General features: G+C 36.6%; 1 protein-coding gene across 1 annotated transcript in view; it reads right to left on the reverse strand.

Annotated features, from left to right (window-relative positions):
* Window positions 1-245: 245 nt before the first annotated feature.
* LYN (LYN proto-oncogene, Src family tyrosine kinase) overlaps window positions 246-15,580 on the reverse strand; it is a 39,078-nt gene continuing 23,743 nt past the window's right edge. The window contains exons 5-13 of the mRNA XM_070942278.1: window positions 13,675-13,773; window positions 13,476-13,579; window positions 11,214-11,363; window positions 8,442-8,594; window positions 5,418-5,600; window positions 5,007-5,083; window positions 2,125-2,278; window positions 1,384-1,515; window positions 246-448 (exon numbers count right to left, since the gene is read on the reverse strand). Of these exons, the coding sequence (XP_070798379.1) occupies window positions 246-448; window positions 1,384-1,515; window positions 2,125-2,278; window positions 5,007-5,083; window positions 5,418-5,600; window positions 8,442-8,594; window positions 11,214-11,363; window positions 13,476-13,579; window positions 13,675-13,773 (1,255 nt within the window). The remainder of the gene's footprint in view (window positions 449-1,383; window positions 1,516-2,124; window positions 2,279-5,006; window positions 5,084-5,417; window positions 5,601-8,441; window positions 8,595-11,213; window positions 11,364-13,475; window positions 13,580-13,674; window positions 13,774-15,580) is intronic.

Below are 15,580 nucleotides of genomic sequence, written 5' to 3' on the forward strand. Positions count from 1 at the left end.
TTGTTTACTTAATATAAATACAAAGAAAGCATCAGTGAAGAAAAAAAAAAACTTCTAAGCCTTCAGCAAGATGTTGATAATCTGTCTTGCCCACTTGAGCTCTAGCTTTCAATTTTGGTATCACAAACAATTAGGGTATTCCAACACATGTATGTTTGTAAGTATAAAAGAATTGGCTCAATCATATTGTCTTATTAAAAGGTCCCTGCCATTTGGAAATAAGAGCAACAATTCTTTTTTTTCTTCTATGGTTGCTGCTGGTATTGTCCTTCAGTAGCTGTGTAGAAATCATCAAGGACACTCTGTAAATATTCAAATGTTGGTCTCTCTTCTGCTTTATCTTTCCAGCATGTTTTCATAATATCATAAAGCTCAGAGGGGCAGGATTCCATGCATGGCATGCGATAACCACGTTGAAGGGCTGCCATTACATCAGAATTACTCATACCTGAAACAATTAAAAAAAAAAGTAAAAGTTACTTTTTAATATGGTTGGTCTTATATCAAAATGAGAAGAACTGATTTAGAAAAGGAAAATATACATTTCTAAGGTAAAACATGTGCTTATATCCATTTTATTCACAAAATGGGCAGGATTTGCTTCCTGGAGAAATGCAATATTTAGGTATATTTCTTTAACCTAGATAAATTATTTGTGAAAATCATAAAAAAACTTCAAAACACAAAAAGGGCTTGTTGTTTTCCAAAGGCCTAATCTAAATTTCTTATTTCTAAGCTTTGAAGAAAAAGTCTTGCCACTGTATACTCGGTTAACAAGGTTGAAATGCTCCTTGTAACCTGGGAATGAGTAGGACCAAACCTCAATTGTTTTGGCGTCCGAGTATTGCAATTGGTTCTCCAGTTTAGCAATGGCAAAATGGGCCAAAGCAAACATTTCCACCTTTGCCCACAACAATAGGAGCAATTTATCCAATTATGCAAAAATAATCAGATTTACACTTTCATTGTCTAGGAAAAGATGCAACTAGTGAAGCAACCTAAGTTTTTGAATTTTAGTTACTTAATTGTGTGTTGTACTGGTGCTTTATTATTATTATATAATAAATATAATATTTATTCTTACTATAATAAAACATTGTTCCATCTGATGTACCATGTTTTCCCAAAAATAAGACCATGTCTTATATTTTTTTGAACACCTAAATAAGCGCTTATTGCCATGCACTCAAAAGCCTGATTGGGCTTATTATCAGGGGATGTCTTATTTTGGGGGAAACAGGGCACTTGCAGCCACATTTTCCTAGCAACTTTTTCTTTTACCTTTCACCAAATAACTATGTTCAATGCATACCTTTTATTGACTCCGATACTTCTCTATATAGTGGAAACATAACAGAACAATACATAGGAAGAAGCACAAACCTGGATAAGGAATTTTTCCAAAAGTAATTATTTCATACAGAAGAACGCCAAAGGACCACACATCTGATTTAATAGTAAAAGAACCATAGTTAATGGCTTCTGGTGCTGTCCATTTGATAGGGAACTTTGCACCTATGGAAGTACAAATAATCCCATATTAAATCTAGACATTAAGAAGTGAAAGGTAGTTAAGAAATTGGAAAGGATTGTGAAGTGATGGGGTAATGTCTTCTAGGAAAACATGAAAACCTATTTTCCTCTTCATCCCCTGCCTTACCATAATTGTCCTTCATGAACAGACAATAAGTAGGGAAAACATGCAGATCATGGTTTCTGGAATTCTTTCTACCCCTTTTCCAGCAGTGGTTATAGAAAGTCTCCATATTGTTTTCTGGGTAATGAAGTAATGTGCTTCCTCCACTTGTGTGAGTATGACACAGGAAGTTCAGGTTGGGTACATACTCTTTGTTCTGAATTGTATAATCAAGAGGGAGGGAGCCTTAGAATGGAGGAATTGACAATATATAATGTATTTCTCGCTTCCAGAGAAATACATTATATGTCTCCCTACACCCTCTCCCCACCGGATTGTTTGTAATATAGAAAATAACACATTATTCAATATATTAAATTAAATACATTAAATATATTAAAAGTTTAATTTATTACAATTTATTGATTAGAAACATCTAAGAGACCCATCATTAAATATATTAAAAGTAAAAAAAAAACAGTACCAACCTTCCCTGGCTGTGTATTCATTATCTTCAATTACTCTTGCGAGGCCAAAATCAGCAATTTTACACATAAGCGCGTCTGAAACTAAAACATTTGCGGCTCTAAGATCCCGATGTATGTAATTTTTTCTTTCAATGTATGCCATCCCCTCTGCAATCTGCAAGAAGAGATAAAAAGAGATAATTTTTCTACTGTGTTGCTTATACCAGTATGTAAAAAAATAGCTAAAAAGAACTCTTTAACAACAGTTTGTGTTCTATTTTAGTATGTCAGCTTTATATACAAGCCTAATATCTCCTTTTATTTGTATCTGAAGAATACTTGTAAAAATTTATAACCGTTTGTTAAAAAGTGGTGATTGTTTAAGCAATATTTTGTAAAAATTTGTCTAAAAGTTATATTTGGATTTGTTTCCAACCCAGAGGCCAGCGGTTTAAAGACAAATATGACATTTTCCATTGCTTTCCAAACAATAAAAATAGAGACAAAGTGGATGGATACTAGTTGTGTCCTATTTAAATAACTAGTATTTAAGTTATTGTTTTTTAAAATATACATTATTTGATTTTGATGGAAATTGCTTTTCTAAAATTTGTTACAACTGCAAATCTTTAAAGAGCACTTAATTTTATTTTTAAAAAAGGATTTATTAGGGTTTCAAGAGATCTTGGACAAATTCTATCTTTCTGAAAGATAGCCAGACAGGTGCCATCTGAACTTCTGGTGAAAAACTTCCAGAAGGTTGGGATAGGATACCAAAGAAATATATACAGGTAGACCTGTACGTATGTACAATTGAGCCCAAAATTTCTGCTGTTAAGTGAGACATTTGTTAAGTGAGTTTTTTCCCATTTTACGACATTTCTTGCCACAATGTTAAGTGAACCACTGCAGTTGTTAGTAACATGGTTGTTAAGTGAATCTGGCTTCCCCATTGACTTTGCTTGCCAGAAGGTTGCAAAAGGAGATCACATGATCCCGGGACGCTGCAACAGTATAAATATGAACCAGTTGCCAAGCATCTGAATTTTGATCATGTGACCATGGGGGTGCTACAAAGGTTGTTACTGTGAAGGACAGTTGTAAGTCACTCTTGTAACTTCGAATGGCCACTAAATGAACTGTTCTCAGTCAAGGACTATCTGTACTTCCTTTATGCCCCCACTCTTTCTAGCCCATATATGTAGGGAACCCCAAGGCTGTAGTAAGTGCATCAGTGGTGGGTTGCCCTCGGTTCGCACCGGTTCTATAGAACCGGTAATAAAACCAGCGGGAGGCTCTGCCCATTGACCCGACGTTATCAGAATGCTTCTGTGCATGCGCAGAAGAGCGCACGCAGGGGCCCATTGCGAACCGGTAGTAAAGGTAAGCAGAACCCACCCCTGAAGTGCATGTGCACCAAATAGGCCCAAACTATCTGAATCTGGCATATACTTATTAGTCAAGCCACATAGAGTCTGAAACAAGAATTTGAATTTGAATAAACAAAGTTTCTGGAAGTCGCAGTTAACCTAAGTTGAAGCTGAATTTCAGCAACTCAAAAACTGTAATACTGTAAATAGGTGCCTGTACACTCTTTAAAAACCGATAAGTATACGTAAAAAGAGAAACTGTTCTCTTCTTGTTCCTCTTCTTGAGGTCAGGTAATGGAAAAATATTTGTGGCTTTTCTCATTCTACTGTCATAATTGCTGAATGCTTTTTTTTTTTTTTTTTTAAATATGAGAAATATTCTTTAGATTTAAAATAAAAATGTATGAATTTTTTTTGAAAACAAAACTGGAATGTCCAGAGAAAATCATTCACTGCACTGGGAAAACAAAAAGAAAACCCCAATTTTAAACAGAGATATAAAATGCTGTTGATGTTAAACTAGTCTAGGCTAACAGAAAATTAAGTTCATGTTCAAAGCATACTTGTTAGACGGAATACCGTTACCTAGTATTTTGATCTGTGGTATATACTGGCCTAAAGACAATCATAATTTTTATTGAAACCTACCTGAAGCTATGAAAATTTAGATCTATTTATATATATATTGTTCCACTGTGCTAGGTTTTGATCTGTGAATATCTAACAAGATAGTAATGTATTCTGGCTAGTTGCTATTTTATTTAATGGGAAAGAAAGTGAGGAAGATAAGATGAAAAACTGTTGGCCTTGGCTTTACTGCATCTGCTTCCTAGTCGTAACAGGGTCCATCCTCAAAAATGAACCTATCTTTAAGATTTTTAAACCAGTTGGAAGGAACCTAGTTTCTCTTCCTTTTTCTAAATTGGCTTGAAATCACATGGGCAATGCATTTACATGGCTAAAGAAATTCAGTTCCTAATGATTTTTCACAATGATCCAAAGATTAGTCATTATAGGTCTAAAATTCTCTTTTCTCAAGTTCATAAACGAGAACAACAATGAGTCTTCTTGGCAAGTCAAGTTCACGCCTAGTTGGCATTTCTTGTATTCTCTTTTGTAGTACTAAATAGTCATCGTAAGAACCTAAGGATTGCAAGAACTGTTCTGAAGCAGGAAAAAAAAAACACTTTTTCTTGCTATGTTGTTCCTTGAAGTTAGAATATGAATACTTATTCCATGACATCAGAAAAGCCCCAGACAACAATTCAGAATGGTTGAAAGCTCTATAAACACAATTAATTACTGCTTCATAATTAAACTGAAGTTTACATAATAATACTAGCTTTGTTGATAAATCATAATTATGGTTTTCAAGGGATATTTTTACATGCTTGTAATCAGGTTGAGCCCAGTTACATCCTATTATACTGTGTAGTTTGGTAACAGTTTATATACTTTAATCTAGTCACATAGATCTATTATTTTACTCTATCAACAAGAACACTTCTTAAATTTACATCTAGTTTTGTTTACCTGAGCTGAGAAATCAATGAGCTTTGGTAGTAGTAATTTTGTCCCTTCTGTACTCTTCAGAAAATCCAGTAAGCTTCCTGTGTGGATAAAGCAAGTATATTGGCAAAAAATACAAATAAAACACAAGATCATCTGGTTTTCCAGATTGTGCTAAAGTATGTAATTTTAGATTAAGCTTCACTGACTAACCTACAGGTGATTGAATTTGGACCATTATGGATAAGTCCAAATTGTGAACTTTATTTTATTTTAATTTATGAACGATAGTTTTGTCCAGAAAAGAGCCAAGTTCCAGGATGAAAAGCCAACAGTTCTGCCAAGATTCAGAAGTTAATGTAGATTGACTCTCTATTTCAGATCTAATCACTATCAATAAATAATATTTTTAAAATAACATTCAATAATGCATACCTTTTGCCATAAATTCTGTTATAATGTAAATAGGTTCTTCTTTGGTGACTACAGCATATAGTCTGACCAGCTTGTCATGCTGAAGTGTTTTCATCAGATTGGCTTCTTCCATGAATGCTTGGACAGACATAGTACCAGGTTTCAAAGTTTTAACTGCCACTTTGGTATTGTTATTATAGTAACCTAGAATGAAATTGTAAGATGAATCCATTCATTATTATTTATATTCCATTAATACAAATCTACTTAAATATCTAGACATGACACTTTTACCATGCTGAATATATGGAAAAGTCCAACCTTATCCAGCCTGGTGTTCCTCACATGTTAATTGAGCTGGAAGAAGAAATTTGAATTTTGCATTTAATAAATGCAAAGTTTGTTATTCATTGAAGCAACTTTTTTTCAGGCTTCAATGCAATACAGAAAAAAGCTGCTGCTGCTTTATTGTATCCATACTTCCAAATCCTCACTATAGAAAATTGGGGGATAAATGGCTCTTCAAGAGCACATTAAGCTCTTAAATAGCTGGATCTTACACCTAAACCACAAGAAGAAATATAATACTCATGACAAATTCATATTTAATGATATCACAAAAATCCAGAAAAAACTGTATACATTTAATTTCTTTTATATTAGGAAGCTAAGTAAAGATATACTTTTATTTATTTATTTATCTGTTTCTCAAAATGATACAAAGTTGCATATATGACTGACATTTTGCTCCAGGTAATGAGTTAGGCCCATGACCACTCAAATAAACTGACTGGTAATGATTTTAAGTCTGAATCTTCGGGGTAGTGCTAATGGGATAACAAAATTTGATTTCAGATGCATTTTTGTTCCAAAGTTTTTTCAAATTTAATTTGTATTTTATGTTGTGCACTTTTTATAAAATTTATTAGAGTGCTTGCTTCCAGGTAATGATTTCTGTATGATCAATTCTCATCAAAATAATAGAATATATTCCTGAGTGCACATATTATATAATCTTTTGAATGAGTTTTGTTCTCAAAGCAGATACTGTCTAATGAAATAGAGTTTTCTCTTTTCCATGTTATAATATAGTTCAGGTTGTAAAATGCTGTGAGATTCTTTTCTGTTTTTGGTTACTGGATTTAAAAAGTTATTCTTCTATACAACTTAAAACGTAATAAAGGATTAGTATTACCCTTTAGTATCTCCCTTTCATTAACTGTCTTGGATTTATTTGCCACACTAAAATCATTATGGAGCAAACATACATGTCCTTTTGGAAAGACAAAGAAAACTGAAATTTACAGACTAATTGTGATCAGTTCCAAGTCATTTCTTTATGAGGTGTATGGCAAACTAATTTGCATGTTGGCAGACATCAGCAATAGCAAAGTTCAGTTTGGCTCTTCAGTGCAGTAATTTTGTCATTGTCTAGCAGTTACTTAAAGGGTTACAGTATGCCAAATTTAGATGTCAAAGTGGCTACATAAACAAGAGGAAACATCTTGAACCAGAAACGCCCTCCCTTTTTTTTTTTTACATAAAGATGCAGGAACATAACTTCCTGAAATCGGTTCTTCCTTTTGCAGATGACAGCACTTCCCTAACCTTCATTTTGCAGAATTTTTGGTATGGCTGTACTAAATAGCAAACATCCCAAGATGATGCCTGAGAAGCATATTATATCTGCATGTCTTATATTAAATTAACAAATCAATCATCACTGTGCCGGGAAATGAAGGCATGGCCATATGGAGTTGGGTTCCTAAATTGAAAAGAGAGGCAGTCATTTGGTGGGCAAATCGAGCCTGGGTAGTACAGTGGTCTAAAGCACCCTGTTATTAAGACCAGCTGCCTGCAGGTTCGAATCTTGCCAGGCTCAAGGATGACTCAGCCTTCCATCCTTTCTAAGATAGGTAAATTGAGGACCCAGTTTGTGCGGGCAATAAGCTGACTTTGTATAAATATACAAAAGGATGAAGGCTATTGCTTAGTGCACTGTAAGCCGCCCTGAGTCTCCGGAGAAGGGCGGTATATAAATCAAATTAAAAAAAAAAAATCAAAACTTGACCATGCAACTGAAGTCAAGAATCATAGTCAGCCAAGATTTGTTCTATGCTACCCAGCATTATCTTCCAAGTACTGCATAAAGCACAGTTTCATGATATGAGCAAATAGTTTTTTCTATATTCTCTGACCAAATAAATGTTCAGGGTAATTGGGCAATAACAAAGGCCCATTTGGCTTACTCATGACCTTAGGAGCTGAGACATCTGGGAATCTGGCACCATACTTTAATGCCAGGTCTGTTTTATTATTTTAATGCCAGGTCTGTGGTCAACAAAGTTCCCCTCATTCGCGAGTTGATTGAGGAGGAGAATTTATATCCTTTTATATTTCAAAGCAGTGTTAAGCCAATTTAGGGCTTTGTAGTATTGTTTACATGTATTTCTTGCCTCAAGATGCCAGAAAACAACATCCCCATTTCTCAGTAATCATGTCCATGATAGATTATAACAAGGAAGACTCAGGAACCACAGTTCCCCTATTTCCTCCTCCTTAATCTCTGTGGCTGAGGGTTGGATTCCGAAAGATCTCCTGTATGGAGAATTAGTGCAGGGAAAGCACCTCAGAAGGAGACCACAGCTGCGATATAAGGATATCTGTAAGAGGGACCTAAAGGCCCTGGAATTGGACATTAACAACTGGGAAACCTTGACTTCCGATCATTCAGCTTGGAGGCTAAAGACACAGCATGGCCTTCTCCAATTCGAAGAGACACTTGTTCGGCAGGCTGAGCCAAAGAGGCAGTCCCAGAACCAGCGAAATCTGGGGGCTTGGCAGGGGACAGAATGTATCTGCCCTTAGTGTGGAAGGGATTGCCACTCTCAAATTGGTCGTTTTAGTCACACTAGATGCTGTTTTAGGTCCTCTTTCCAGAGCACGATACCATAGTCATTTGAGACTGAAGGATGCCAATGTAATCTCTGCCATTTACATGTTATTAGCATCTGAGAAATTATCTATTTAATATGAGTACCTTACCCATCCAAACTTCTCCGAATTGACCTGCTCCAAGTTTTTTCACTAATTTGATTGAATCTCGAGGGATTTCCCAGGCATCTTTATCCCACGGTTTCTGTGGTTTAGGACTAATGCATGCTTTCTCTAGCTTTCTGCATAAGCCATCCGCTTGCTCTGTTTAAGAAACAAACATCCTATATTAATGTCTCATTAGAAATTTTCAGAGATCATAAACCTGTATTTTCTTTCTAGGGATAGGATTACTTTTTATTTCCACAGATTCTGTGGCATTTGTTTTTCATCCCCAAGTTGACTATCAGTAAGATTAGTGTGATCCTGGGATACAGCCGCAAAAAGTTATATGGGGATAATTATATTAGAACTATGTGTATTTATCCAGCTTTTCTTATTTTCAATTTAAAATTTTACTTGATGAAATGCTACCTTGTGCCATTAATAAGAAAGTATTCTATTATAGCTGCATAATCATAAAACTAGAAAGCTTTGTTAATGGTTGATAATACATACATGCATGCATTTCAGTAAACTTTGTTTTACTTTATTCATTGGTGAATATCTAGCGAAATATATTTTGCTAATTATAACAGATAAAGCAGAACTTTTTGCTTGTATCAGCCATGATATAAGGCTTCCTTGAGTGAGGGTGCTTTTTCCGCCACCTTGAAAGAGGCGGTGGTGAGGCCCCTCCTCAAGAAGCCTTCCCTGGACCCAGCTGAATTAGCTAACTACCGTCCGGTCTCCAACCTTCGTTTTGTGGCGAAGGTTGTTGAGAGTGTGGTGGCACGACAGCTTCCCCGGCACCTGGATGAAGCTATCTATCTGGACCCATACCAGTTGGGCTTCAGGCAGGGATACAGCACAGAAACGGCATTGGTCGCGTTGGTGGATGATCTCTGGAGGGCTCGGGACAGGGGTTGCTCCTCTGTCCTGGTCCTTTTAGATCTCTCAGCGGCTTTTGATACCATCGACCATGGTATCATGCTGCACCGGTTGAGGGGGCACCATACTGTGGTGGTTCTCCTCCTTCCTCTCCGACTGTTTGCAGTTTGTGTTGGCAGGGGGGGCAGAGGTCGCCTCACATGGGGAGTGCCGCAAGGGTCAGTTCTCTCGCCCCTTCTGTTCAACATTTATGTGAAGCCACTGGGTGAGATCATCCGTGGTTTTGGGGTGAGAGTCCATCAGTACACTGATGACACTCAGCTGTACATCTCCACCGCAGACCACCCCAACGATGCCCTTGATGTGATGTTTCGCTGCCTGGAGGCCGTGCGGGTCTGGATGGGGAGAAATAGGCTCAGACTTCCTTCCAAGACCGAGTCGCTGTGGCTTCCTGCGTCCCAATATAGTGAGCTGGTGCCATCGCTGACTATTGGGGGTGAATCTCTGTCCCCCCACAGAGACGGCTCGCAATCTGGGTGTCCTCCTGGACGCACGGCTGTCTTTAGAAGAGCATATGACGGCCGTGGCCAGGGGGGATTTTTATCAGGTTCACCTGATTCGCCAGTTGCAGCCCTTTCTGGACCAGGATGCCTTGCGCATGGTCATTCATGCCCTTGTCACCTCCCGGTTGGACTATTGTAATGCTTTCTACATGGGGCTCCCCTTGAAGAGCACTTGGAGGCTCCAGCTAGTCCAGAATGCGGCCGTGCGGGTGGTTATGGACGCAACCCGTTGTGCCCACGTGACATCCCTCCTGCGCGAGCTGCACTGGCTCCCAGTGGTCTTCCGGGTGCGATTCAAGGTGTTGGTTACCACTTTTAAAGTGCTCCATGGCATAGGACCCGGGTACCTTCGAGACCGACTTCTGCCACCAATAGCCTCCCACCGACCAGTTTGCTTCCACAGAGAGGGTCTCCTCAGGGTGCCATCAGCCAAGTTATGTTGGCTGGTGACACCCAGGGGGAGGGCCTTCTCTGTGGGAGCCCCTGCCCTGTGGAATGAACTGCCCCCGGAAATGAGTAAGATCTCCGACCTCCGTGTATTTCACTGTGCCCTCAAGACCCTGCTGTTCCGCCAAGCCGGGCTATCAATGTAATGATTTTTAAATTGGGTGTTTAAAATTTTTGGGGTTTTAAATCTGAGCCGAAATTATGTAATAATTTTAATTATTTTTAACTGATGTTTGTCTTTGTGTTTTTAATAGGCTGTACACCATCCTGAGTCCTTCAGGAGAAGGGCAGTATAGAAATAAAATTATTTAATTATTATTTATTTATGATATTCAAACTTAGAAATATGAAATTAATGTTTGGATTTTTAACTAAACATAGAGATTTACCAGGCATGATATATTCAAAGAAACATGGAATAGTATTTAAGGCATAGTAATCAGATATAGCTTGACCAAGTGGTAAAGATAGGCATAAAGGGAAAAGAAAGGTCTGAAGATATGTATATAAAACGTTAATGTGAATGAACTAAATTGCACTCTCTTAAATATCAACTGTGGTTTTTCTTTCCCACAGCAAATATGTTCACAAGACTGCCACAATGTTATACAAATAATTACAATGTTGATAATCTGAAAAGTGTTCTGTTTCAAGCCAATCTGATATTCCTCAATCTGCACTTAGCTTATCCTTGTTTCATGCTGATATATGCCTTTTGATTATTTCAAACTCCTCCCTTATGAGAATTCTCCTGGACTTATAATGATGCTCACTCTTGACACAATTTACCCTGTAAGTCAAAATCTATTTGAATTTGAAATGCAAAAAAGTTTTCAGTCTTGGCTATTATCTTTTAGGTACTTCAGAAAAGCTGCTGACTTACTTTGATAATGTTTGATCATATCACTGATGCAGGGAAAAGTGATTCTTGGAGAGATGTAATAGCCTCCATTATCTAAGCTTCTGATTTTGTAGTGCTTAACAACATCACCATTTTGTCCATCATGGTCTCTTATTGATAATGAATAACTACCTGTGGACAAAACAAAACCAACAATAAACCATAAAATAATTGTCAGTTGGTTACTATCTTTAAAATAATAACTTATAAACAATGTTAATAAAGAAAAGGTTAAACTGTAAGTGTCAGCTTTGTAAGGTAGTCCAGACAAGAAGCCCATTCAGAAGTGCTACTTCTACTCTATTGTAAGGTTGTATTAATATGATATTGCAAGTCTTAAAGTATGTTTCTCCCCCGCTGCCTTCAAACCCCAAAATACTAAGAAGGGTCCCTTTTGAGATGTTTGCCTTGCCCATATCCCTTCTGCATGCTAATTGCCTCATATCTGAACATTGTTCTGGATGCTTCTCTTCCTCCATCTCTCAAGATCATTGCTACCTATCATTGCAGTAAGACAATAAAGACTAGGCCCATCAAATTGATATTTTTCTAATATCTGCTAAACAAGTTGCAATAAAACAATATTTACTTCAGAAAAACAGGCTTCTGTTAGTACAGGGGTGGGTAAATGTGGCTCTTTTACAACCTGTGGACTTCAAATCCCAGAATTTCTGAGACAGCTTGGCTGTCTCAGGAATTCTGGGAGTTGAAGTCCACAGGTTGGAAAGAGCCACATTTGCCCACCCCTCTGTTAGCACTCCCATTTGTTAAAAAAAAATGCTTCTTAAAAAAAAATAAAACAACACTTTTCCTGGGTGAACAATTCTGACTTGTCCAAACAAACAATGATTCAGAACAAGGAAAATAATCATGGGACTCTGGTTCTATTTTCCCACTATAGTTAATCATCTTATAAGCTATTTTTCCCACAGTATCACTAATTCGAATTGCATTTCTTACAAATGTGAACAATTACATTATGTTATAGCTGAATAGTGGTAGAATTTGACTTTAATAAGAGTGAAACGAATGTAAAATAGAATCCTAATCACCTTTTTCCCTTAAACACTTTCCTTTTCTTCATTCAACATAAACCTGGAAACCATAATCATATGGCTGAGCTGGCATCTGGTGGAGATGGAGGGAAATTTAACATTTTTTTTCTGTATGGGTTCCTCAGGGTTGTACTCTCTCTCCACACCCCTATTTAACAGCTAACAAAGCCACTATGTACAAAGTCATATACCATCACTACTGATGATATCCAATTATATAACACCAACCTAGAGCAACCAAGTCATACTGCTTAGGTTCCTTCCTAATTTCTAGAAACTCTGGAGACCTAAATGGCAAAGAACAGCCTTTGGTCTACCCAAGCTATAGTCATACACTGTGAGTTTTGGGACCCCCAGTTCTAGGGACTTTCTTCCATCCTCATTCAGTTCTGCATAAAATTGTATTCCCTCAGACAGAACTGGAGCACAGTTTGGAGATCCTCTTATGGTCTTGATTCTGCTGAAACAGGAGATAGCCTTGAGGTTCTTTCAGATACTAAATTTCATACATTCCCAGATTTTGGGACAATCATATCTTAGTCGCCTCCCATGTGGACTAATGCAACATGCTTTATATAAAGCTGCCTTATACCTAGGAAAAATATTATTGTATGAATAATTATGCACACAACTTGATGTACCATTGTGTGCCATCGCACATGGCCATGTTATTTATGGTACACCCGTGTCTCTGCTAATCTCTTGATATCTGCCAGGCAAGCATGTTTCAGGTCCCTTCTTATATTACCTGGCAGAATGCAGCTGCCATCCCTTCTCTGTCACAGTCCTCTTAAGATTCAGATGAATAGAATAGAATAACAGAGTTGGAAGGGACCTTGGAGGCCTTCTAGTCCAACCCCTTGCTTAGGCAGGAAACCCTACATGACTTCAGACAAATGGTTTTCCAATCTCTTTGTAAAAATTTCCAGTGTTGGATCATTCACAACTTCTAGAGGCAAGTTGTTCCACTGATTAATTGTTCTAACTGTCAGGAAATTTCTCCTTAGTTCTAAATTGCTTCTGTCCTGGATTAGTTTCCACCCATTGCTTTGCCATAGAATGCCCAAGATGTTTCAAATAAATTTGATCATACAGAAGCTTATTCAAAAGTTTGTGTCATAAAGATTTAAGAGTTTTAAGACAGAAAATTGAATTTATTTTCAGATCCAATGAAATACAGAAAACTTACCTTTTAATGTTTCACTCTCTCTGATCAGGAATGCTCCAGGAGCATTTCCTGGAGCTAAAAGTTGCCTTTCTGCATCTTTTCTGGTTATGTCTTTAAAGAACCATCTGAAAAGTATTATTTTAAAAACATATTTTTATTGTTATCCAAACATGAGAAAAAAAGCAATGGAAATCAAATATTTAAAAGATAAAAAACCTACTCTTCTGTTTCTAGGGTGTTGACTTTTGCAACATAATTGCTTGGGATAAATCCTTCTTTCTTAGTTACAAGGGATTTAGCCCTCCACCATTCGCCATGTCTAAAAAAAAGAGTAAAATAAACACTGTTATTTTTGTAAAGAAGACATTACTGATCAACCTCAGTAGTATTCAAAGAAGCTTACATTTCAACTGAAGGAAATAATAACTATGTTTAGACATCATACTAATCAGGATCAATGGTTTGGCATGAATCACATACATTGAAATAGTTGCCTCATTTAAGACTTATTATGCTAATGCAGAATATACTACTTGCTTTGTTTAACTGTAGATGTAAGTAAATCACAGGTAGTTCTCAACTTATAACCCGGAATTACTGTCATAAGTTGTTGTGGTCATAAATTTAGGCATCATGTGACCAGATCCCCAATTTTTCAACCTTTCTGTGGTGGTTGTTAAATGAATGCTGCAATTGGAATGAGAAAATCAACAAAAAAATGTCACAAATCACAGTCATGTGACTGCAGGAAGCTGTACATGGTCATATTGATGATCATGTGACCATTGGGAATATGTCTGGTCACCACAATTCCAGAAATGGGTGGTAAGTAGCTTTTGTGGGGCTGTTGTAACTTCAAATCCTTGTTAAGCAAATGGTCGTAAATTGAAGATTATCTGTACAAAGTATATTTTTTTTCAATGACAGAAGTAACCTCATTCTCTGATGGTAAGGCACACTAAGATACCAGGGAACCGGAAACATTCTTAGGTGGCTTAATTGTTGAGCTGGTTATTTTTATCCCCTCTTTGCTAAGAGCCTGTATCTGTTTTTATAAGGTTACTGTAAATGTGATTTTTATATCTTTTTACATCTATGGTTTTTATATGTGGTTTTATCAATTTATTGTGCACCACCATATTATCCTTTGGTGAAATGTGCAGGGTATGAATTTTATAAAGAAAGACATCTTAATTTGCTCATAATAACGTTCTCAGACAGGCTGGGTAGAAAGCTAAGCCAAGCACTTATCTTCCTTTCATAGCTAAAGGTAAATGGTTTAGCATGCTTTCAAGTATGCCCAACATATTACCTGTTAACTATGTTAAGAATCAAAACTGGTTTGAGACCTCATTCATATTAAATCCTGCATTCACTTCCAAAACTAGTTTTTGCTTATCACACAGTTTTAGATGACTGAATGATTAAAGAAATATATAGGACAGTATTATATAGGCCACATTAATTTCTGCATTTGCATTTCTATAGAAAGTGATAACAAAACAAATCCTAACAGTCTAGAGATTGATAGTTTTTATTAAACTAGAAAACTGATGGCAGAAAAAGACCCAGGGGCTTACTCGAGTCTTCCCTTTGAGATTTTTAATTTTTAAAAATTTTGTCGGATGGTGGACGTGTGTTAATCCCAAGAATGTTTAAACTCAGTAATTGATTAATATTACTAAAGTAATATTTCATGAACAGAGGAGAAGCATGGAACTTTTAATTGGAAACAAATATTACACAGCTATTAATGGCTATGACTTTATAGATATATGTATGTTTTAGTATTATATATGTAATACTAAAAAAAAATATTTTGAATGGGGAAAGAATGGGAACAAAAACTTCCTTTAAAAACTGTAGGACATCTGCTTTTGAACTTCTAACCAATTCTTCAATAAGAGATCATAGAGATTGAATTTGAAAGTATACAGCAGCTGTATGTGTTCCAATAGTTCTTTTATTATATCCTTCCAATTGGCCAGTTGGTCAAAACAGGTTAAATTGAATGACAGTCCATATCTTGTGAACTTCATGGCCAATAAATACAGTCCTTCCCAGTTTTTACCCAGCACAATGCTACCTTCATTATTTTAACCAGCTTTGGTCTACTGGAATTAAAA

This window comes from Pituophis catenifer, unplaced genomic scaffold, assembly GCF_029215685.1.
Source record: "Pituophis catenifer annectens isolate HBS135680 unplaced genomic scaffold, rPitCat1.0.hap2 SCAF_3, whole genome shotgun sequence".
Lineage (NCBI taxonomy): Eukaryota > Metazoa > Chordata > Lepidosauria > Squamata > Colubridae > Pituophis > Pituophis catenifer.